At 39.8% G+C, this 8,159-nt stretch overlaps 1 gene segment (V, D, J or C); it reads left to right on the forward strand.

Annotated features, from left to right (window-relative positions):
• The first annotated feature begins 376 nt into the window (after positions 1–376).
• Positions 377–7,579, forward strand: LOC126029800 (immunoglobulin lambda variable 1-40-like). The segment is given in 2 exon segments: positions 377–422; positions 7,158–7,579. Coding segments are annotated over 2 exon segments (468 nt in total).
• The last annotated feature ends 580 nt before the right edge of the window (positions 7,580–8,159 follow it).

Here is an 8,159-nt window from a genome sequence, read left to right on the forward strand (position 1 = left end):
ATCCGGAATGAAGTAAGAACCAGGCACTGAACACACACCAGCCCTGATCCAGGGGTGACAGACCTTCGGGGACAGACCACTGGAGGGCGGGGCTGTATGGGCTGGGCTCTTGGTCTTGGTCCCCAGCTGCTCAGCTCTGAGACCTCCACAGATCCTGCAGATAGCACCCTACACTGTTGGGGAGAAATCTGTTCCCTGATATTATCTCTCTTTTCTCATCTAAGTCAGATTTAAAGGAGGGGCTTGCATGGCGTCCTGAAAGGGGAAGGTTTGCATGAAAACCTCCCATCCCCTGGATTAGGAGTGCTGTATAAAGGACTTGTGGATACAGTGTGGCAGTCAAGCCCTCAACACAAAGTGGGGGTGTTTCTTCAAAATGGTTAGGACTCTGCTCCTCCTTACGTTCCTGGCCAACTGCACAGGTAATGCCTGTGGGGAATTTGGTAGGGCAGGGACAGGGATAGCTGTGAATCTCCCAGCAAGTGGGGTCACTCTGTCTCATTGATCTCCGTTGTTCCCTTTCAGAGTTTTGAGCCCGGTTTGTACTGACTCAGAGCCCCCTCAGTGTCAGGATCTCTGTGGGGAGAAAGCCAACATCTCTTGTACACAGCAGTGCAAATATTGAGTCATACTATGCGCACAGGTACATAGTAACACCCCGGAAGTGCCCCTAAAATGTTATTTATGAAGACAAGAAAAAGAAAAAAAAAACCCTTGGGGATCCAAATTGGTTTTCTGGGTTTATCAATAAATCCTCCAGTGCTGCCTCCCTGAGCATCTCTGGGTTGCAGCAAGTGGACGAGACTGACTATTATTGTCTGTCAGATGATAACAACTCTTCACTCAGTGCTCCAGACCAGTGAGGAAGTGAGACCAAAACTCTGCTGTGATCTGCTTCGACTCTGCTATTTTGTTTGTCCACAATTTTGTGTTTGTTCTTCAATGTACTAGCTATTATCTCTCATGCAGGCCTATTAAATCAGTTGTAGAACATATAGAAAATATCCTGTGTTTTGTTTCTGGAAATCATGAAAGAAAAGCAAATGGGTAAGAATAAATAAACAAAATTACTGAAATAAAGACTTCTACTTCTGGAATTTTAATCGCTCTAACCATTTCCACCAACCACTGTACTATATACAGTTTAACACTTTCTGAATTCTGAAATCACCACAACTACCTTGGGGTATTGTCTTTCCCATGTATTGTAAAAAATATAGTAGCAGCCCTAGTCTCTACCATCTAGAAATGAATGGGCTCCCCTGAGTCGATCTTTTATCACAACAAATTCTTTTCTAAACTTTGGCCAATGTAGCTAATAGGAGGAAAACTATATGTGGGTAGAATTCACTAAGATGCTGACCATATATTTAGCTTGTAAGCTGCCCATTGTTCCCATTGCTTGTTCCCAATTTATATCATTCAACATGCTATATCACAAGATGTCTAATCTCCTTGAGTCTTGGGTTACAATTCTTCAACCAAAACAATAACAGGATTAGAATGACTACATTGATACTTAAATACCCTAAGGAACTTACAGTAAGTGGGTAGTTTGTCATGGTATTGAAGAGCCTAGTAAGTATGTCACAGAATCTCTAGTTGGATCAGGGCAGTGCTTCACAATTATTTTCTGTCATGCTCCCCTAGGAAAAAGTGACTGTAAAAAGTCTCTTTATTAAAAACAACTTTAACCTGAAAAACAAAAATATATAAAATAATTTGAGCTGATTTTTTAATCAGAGGTGATGTCTGGATTAATGGCTACAATGAGCAAGTCTTGCAATGCATTGCTTTTCAAAGCGGGGTTTGAAGCTGGACACAGCAACTCACAGCTCCAGAGACATACAGAGACATAAACAAGAGGCTTAGCTTGTTATGACAGTGTTTGCCGAGGTCAAACATGTCCCCCTTTATGGAGGCTCATGCCCTACCACCCGGGAGTGCCACATTATTTGAGAAACACTGGATTAGGGGTACTATTATTGATTCATTTCTTTTGCACATTACATTGGAAATATAATCAAAAAAATTCTCAAACTAGGGACTACTAATCAACTACAAATAGATACTAGATACTGATGAGTGTCATAAATGAGCTTAAATATACAACAAAAACAGATGGAAGAGGACAGTCAGTGAGAGACAATAATTTGTATAACTGTTTGGAAAAGGTAAACTGAGGCAGGCATTCTAAAACGTGGGTCAGTGAGTGTGACATTGAGTGGGGTTGTTTGAATTCAAAAGGTGAAACTACAGGAACAATTTCAAACAATAAAAAGAATTGAAGGTATGTCCTTGAATGACATTAGTTTGTTTAGTTTGTTTTAATGCTCACTACTGTGCAGACAACTTGGTAAAATATGATCCTGAAAAAGGAGATTTCTTTCCTATTTTCTGGCCATTGTCACCTCTCACTATTCTAATATCAGCCCTTCTCTTCTTTTTTCCCTCATTTAGTACATATTGTTAACTAGGTGGTGATTTCTTTCTCCTGATTGGATGATTCTTATTTTCGAGCTTTTGAATCCAACAGCACCACCTTTAATATTCACTAAGTTAAGTTGTTTTCTGCATAGTCATCAAAAGCACAATTTTGTGAATTATCAGACATTAGAGACTAGATTGGCAAATGTCCTGTCATATGTGACACTAAGAACCTATATTTATATATAATTTTCAGAAAACTCTGCTTCTCATGCCTAAATCCAGCTTATTACCACTTCCTAATTTTGCCACCTTTCCCACAGAGCCATCTATTGAGTATTCATTTTGGCTATAGTGTATACTAAATTCAATCCACAGGTTATATTCTGTGAGTGTATGGGTATTAATGGAAGTAGTACTAAAAGCTTGACTCTAGGAGATATGTTAAATGATATAGATAGAATTTATGTTGTGAAATAATAGAAGTTATAGAAGGGCTGAGATATCTTATTCAAAGAATCACAGGAAGGAAAGTTGTAGACCATGGAAGTCATTAGAAGAATTTACGTTCTGCTTCAGAGTATTCAGTGGGCACACTGTGAAGGAAGGACTTTTGGTAGGTGTCAGGGGTCCTCAAACTGTTTAAACAGGGGGCCAGTTCACTGTCCTTCAGACTGTTGGAGGGCCAGATTATAGGAAAAACAAAAATTATGAACAAATTTCTATGCACAGTGCATATATCTTATTTAAGAGTGAAGAAACAAAATGGGAATAAATACAATATGTGGCCGCGGGCCATAGTTTGAGGACCATTGGACTGTAGATGATATAAACAGAGGAATGATATACCAAAGCAATTATGTTTCTCAAAGGAATCTTTACTGAGCTGATTCCATAAAAAAATATTAGCGAGTGCAATTCTATATTGACAAGAACAACTGTGACTAAAAATAAAGAGACATAAATGAGTGGTAGAATTTAGTCAGGCATAATACTTCAGATAAAGGATCTAAAGACTAACACAAAATCTATAAAGCACTCACAATGCAAACTAAACTAAACTACCACAAACAAAAAATAGGAAAGATAAACATATACATTTATGAAGAAGATAATTAGATGGACAATAAGTACGTGAAAAGTGCACATTTCCCTTAGTCAGGGAAACACAATTTAAATAGACAATGATGTATTGCCTCACTACAGAGGGAATGGATACATTTCAATATACATATATCTATAGGAAGGTATCAATGAAAACACCAACCAAATGCTGGTGGACTGTTGTCAAAAAGGAACCCCCCCTATGTAAGGCTTGTGGGAGAGTCACCTGATCCAGGCTCTGGGGGAAGCTATATGAGTTTTTCTCATAAAATTGGTATCTTTCAAAAAGAAATAACTCCCATTCAAATCAGCAATCACACTTGTCGCTAGTTTCTGTCCCAAGACAAAACATTAGTTCTCTGTTCCCCAAGACACAGAAACACCCATTTGAAAGGACTTATGCACACCACTGCATACTTCACCACTGCTAACTTTAGGACAAATGCTAGGATGTTTGAGCAACCAAGATGTCCAATGGCAGATGAAGGAATAATAAAGTTATGGTATACATGGGCATTGGCAACCTTGGCATCCGAAGTAATTAAGCAATCATCAATCTATTGATTTTCAGCTCATGAAAGCATGCAATTCCTTGACCTAAACATAAGGTGAAGGATATCATGTTAAGTCAAAGAAGTCTGAAAAATTAGACCATATAGAAACAAATCATCTTACTTCTTTTTGGTATACAGAGTAGCAAGGAATGTGAGGCAAAAACTTGGTCTAGATTTCAGTAATGAAATCTTCAAGGAAGTAGAGAAATGGAGGGCTGGGAATATAAGAAGGGAGCAGGGTAAGTGTCAGAACCTGCTATAGTGGTGGTGGGCAGGTGGTATATACATAAATATCTCAGTCATACAGACTAGTAACATAAGTTTGGGGGTCAAACTAAAACAGATAATCTTAAAAATGTGCTTAATAGGGACTGGAGCTGTGGCACAAATGGTAAGGCATCTGCCTTGTATACACTAACCTAGGACTGACTGTGGTTTGATCCCTGGCGTCCCAGATGGTCCTCAAAGCCAGGGCTGATTTCTGAGCGCATAGCCAGGAAGAGTAACCCCTGAGCATCACCAGGTGTGGCCCAAAACCCTCCCAAAAATGTGCTTGCTAAAACTGCCGGCAGGGTGTGGGATAGGAACTGAGGGACCTCTATGTGGGGAGTACACCTGAGGGTGGAATAGATTTTCGAAACATTGTGCATTTGAAAACAGTGCAGAGCTTTTTGACAAAATACAAATTAGTGTGGAATAAAATTGAACAGACTCTAACTTGACAGGATATTTGAACTCCTATGCTCAGAGCACCATTTTTTCTGAATAACTAGGACATTGAATCAATTCAAATGCATGAACGTTAATAGAATATTAGAAAAAAGTAATGAAGACAAAGTATACTCAGCAAAATTTCATGCACCTGCTAGGAATAATCCTTGAGCTCAAATCCAAGAATAACCCCAGAGCAAAGTCATCTGAGGCCCAAACTCCTTTCCCTTTGGCTCCTAAATCCTAGATTTAGAAGCTATGGCATATATAGTGATATCAACATTTATATATATGAGGAACAATCGACCAACAAAACAAATACCATTTTATCTTTGGGATAAATGGATGTAACTTGCATTGATTTCACAAAGTGAAAAAAAGACCTGTAAGAGTCTTGCCATTGGTTTCATTGGTGCATGGAATCTGAGATAAGCAGACTGGCAATTATTGGCAAAAATATAAAAATAAAAACACTCATTTCTAACAGTAGTGAAAGCTATGATTGGTAGCAAAGGGAACAGAGATGAAATATATGAGGAGATTTTGTTTGGGGAAATGATGAGAATTATGCACAAGAAGGGAGAAAAGTGAAAATGTAGATGCATCTATTTTTGCTGCCCCTGTGCAAAATAAGCCATCCTTTTATATTTTAGACAGAAGCAACTACCTTTTCTTAGAACCTTAATTTGTAAATTACTTTAGTGATTGGTGGTGTGCAGATATTGTATATGTAAATGTCTCAGTCATACAGAACAGTATTATAAATGTGAGAGCAAAACTACAATAAGTAACCTTATAAATCTGATTGTGAAAGCAGCAGGCAGGGTAAGAGATAGGAATTGAGGGATGTCTATGTGGGAAGTTGACACTAATGGTGGAATAGGGGTTGGAACATTGAATATATCTAAAACAGTTAAGGGATTTATTTTATTTATTTATTTTTTTTTTGGTTTTTGGGTCACAACCGGCAGCGCTCCAGGGTTACTCCTGGCTCTATGCTCAGAAATCGCTCCTGGCTCCTTCAGTTCCTATGCTCAGAAATCACTCTATGTTCAGAAATTACAAGGCAAATTTTGCCTTACCTTCAAGCTATCTCTCTGGCCCTTTTAAGAGATTTTAGACAAAACACATATTACTGTGGTTATGCTTAAGCAGACTTTAGAGTGACAGGATATTTGCTCTCCTATTATAAGAGCACCAATTTTTCTCAATAGGACATAGAATCAATTCAATAAATAAAAGTAACGAAGGGGGCTAGAGCAGTGGTGCAGGGCGTAAGGCATCTGCCTTTTATGTGCTAGCCTAGGACTGACCACCATCTGATCCTCCGGTGTCCTATATGGTCCCCCAAGCCAGGAGCAATTTCTCAGCGCATAGTAACCCCCGAATGTCACCAGGTGTGGCCCAAAAACAAACAAAAAAAAAAAGTAGTGAAGACACAGTATAGTGGCAAGTTTTCTTGTGCCTGCTAGAAATAATCCCTGAGTACAAAGCCAGGAATAAGCCTAGAACAAAGTCATTTGATGCTCAAGAACCTTTTCTTTTGCCCTTAAATCTTATACTTAGAAGCTGTGGCAAATATACCTCTATCAACATTTATATATGTGAGGAATAATTAGCCAATAATTATCATTTTACTTTTGGAATAAGTAGATGTAACGTGTAATCTATGCAAGTAATGATGAGAAGAATACACAAGAAGAGGAGAAAAGTGAAACCTTAATTCCATCTTTATACTGTAAACCAATAAGAATCAGTTAAAGTTAAACATAATTTTTAAAGAATAAACTCTAAAACCTAAAAGAAGTTGCACCTGGGAGCTGAAATCTGTGGACATCTGACACTGATGATGACTTTGTCATATGATCTCTGTGGTTGATTTGCAAAGAATCAGCAGGGGGCACTATGGACTTGTCCCTGAACTTGCTGAGAGAGCTCAACTCTGAAACTGTCACCTGGGGTTCTGCACTCCCTGGGGATAAGAAAGTGTGACTTCAAGAACCCTTGAGCTTGAGCTCCCACCCCAAACTCAGCTTTCAAACAATGTAGGCCCAAAGTCAGCAGGGAAGGGGGTGATTTACATAAAAGATTCTTTTCTGCCCTCCCAGAAGGGGAATTTAAAAGGGACTTGTTCTCTCACTTGTGAGCATAATAGTAGATCCTAAGTGTGTCTGCAATGGCCTGGGCTCCTCTCCTCCTCTTCCTACTTGCTCACTATCCAGGTGACTGGCAGTGGAAAACAGGGGGAATATTTATGTGGGAGTTAGTGGGGAGGGGTGAATTGGATGTCCTCTTTCATTTTTAGAATATGCTGTGGCTAGTAACTCATCTCATCTCTGTGTCCTCATTTCTCCATTCCAGGCTCCTGGGCACAGTCTGGGCTGACACAGGAAGCATCGATGTCAGGGTCTGTGGGGAAGACAGTCACTCTGTCTTGCTCTGGAAACAGCAACAATGTTGGTAGATATGATGTAGGCTGGTACCAACAGATTCCTGGTGCTGCCCCTAAAACTGTGATGCTTGGAAGTTCTCGACCTTCAGGGATCCCAGCTCGGTTCACTGGTTACAAGTCTGGCAACAAGGCCTCTCTAACCATCTCAGATATCCAGCCCAAGGACGAGGCTGACTATTACTGTTCTACATGGGATACTAGTATCAGCAATGCCACAGTACTTCAAACTCAAGGGGAAGTGAGACAAAAACCCAGCCCAGTTCTGTGTGCTGACCACTACGGCAACCCATGTAAACACAAGATAAGGTACTGTGGAGACTCATATGTTTGAGTGAGTCTGTGAGCACAGATCCAAGAACAGTCACAGTCAGTGATAATCCCTCCTTCTCAGACTGTGTATGTTTAATAGCTATAGAGTGATGTCACATGTCACAAGACACCCACCTATGTTTAATGAGCTGCATAGCCAACACCAACATCTCATCTCACATATTTCTATCTTTTTTTTGGGGGGGGCCACACCTGTTTGATGCTCAGGGGTTACTCCTGGCTATGCGCTCAGAAATCGCTCCTGGCTTGGGGGGACCATATGGGATGCCAGGGTATCGAACTGCCATCCATCCTACACTAGTGCTTGCAAGGCAGGCACCTTACCTCTAGCTCCACGTTCCCAGCCCCACATATTTTTATCTTTCTACAAAGAAATTAAAAATAATTACTGGATACTTCAGATTCTTCGCCCTGACTTACTCTAAGGAAATGACTAATCCATGTTCTAACTTTATGAATTTTCTTTTTTTTTAATTTTTAATTTTTAATTATGAGAACAAGGATGCAAAGAAAGAGGACAAGGTAAAGTTACAGTGGAAGGACAATCACCCGTAACATAATTCTCAGAAGTCCCCTTGCTG

Source organism: Suncus etruscus, chromosome 15, assembly GCF_024139225.1.
Source record: "Suncus etruscus isolate mSunEtr1 chromosome 15, mSunEtr1.pri.cur, whole genome shotgun sequence".
Classification (NCBI taxonomy): domain Eukaryota; kingdom Metazoa; phylum Chordata; class Mammalia; order Eulipotyphla; family Soricidae; genus Suncus; species Suncus etruscus.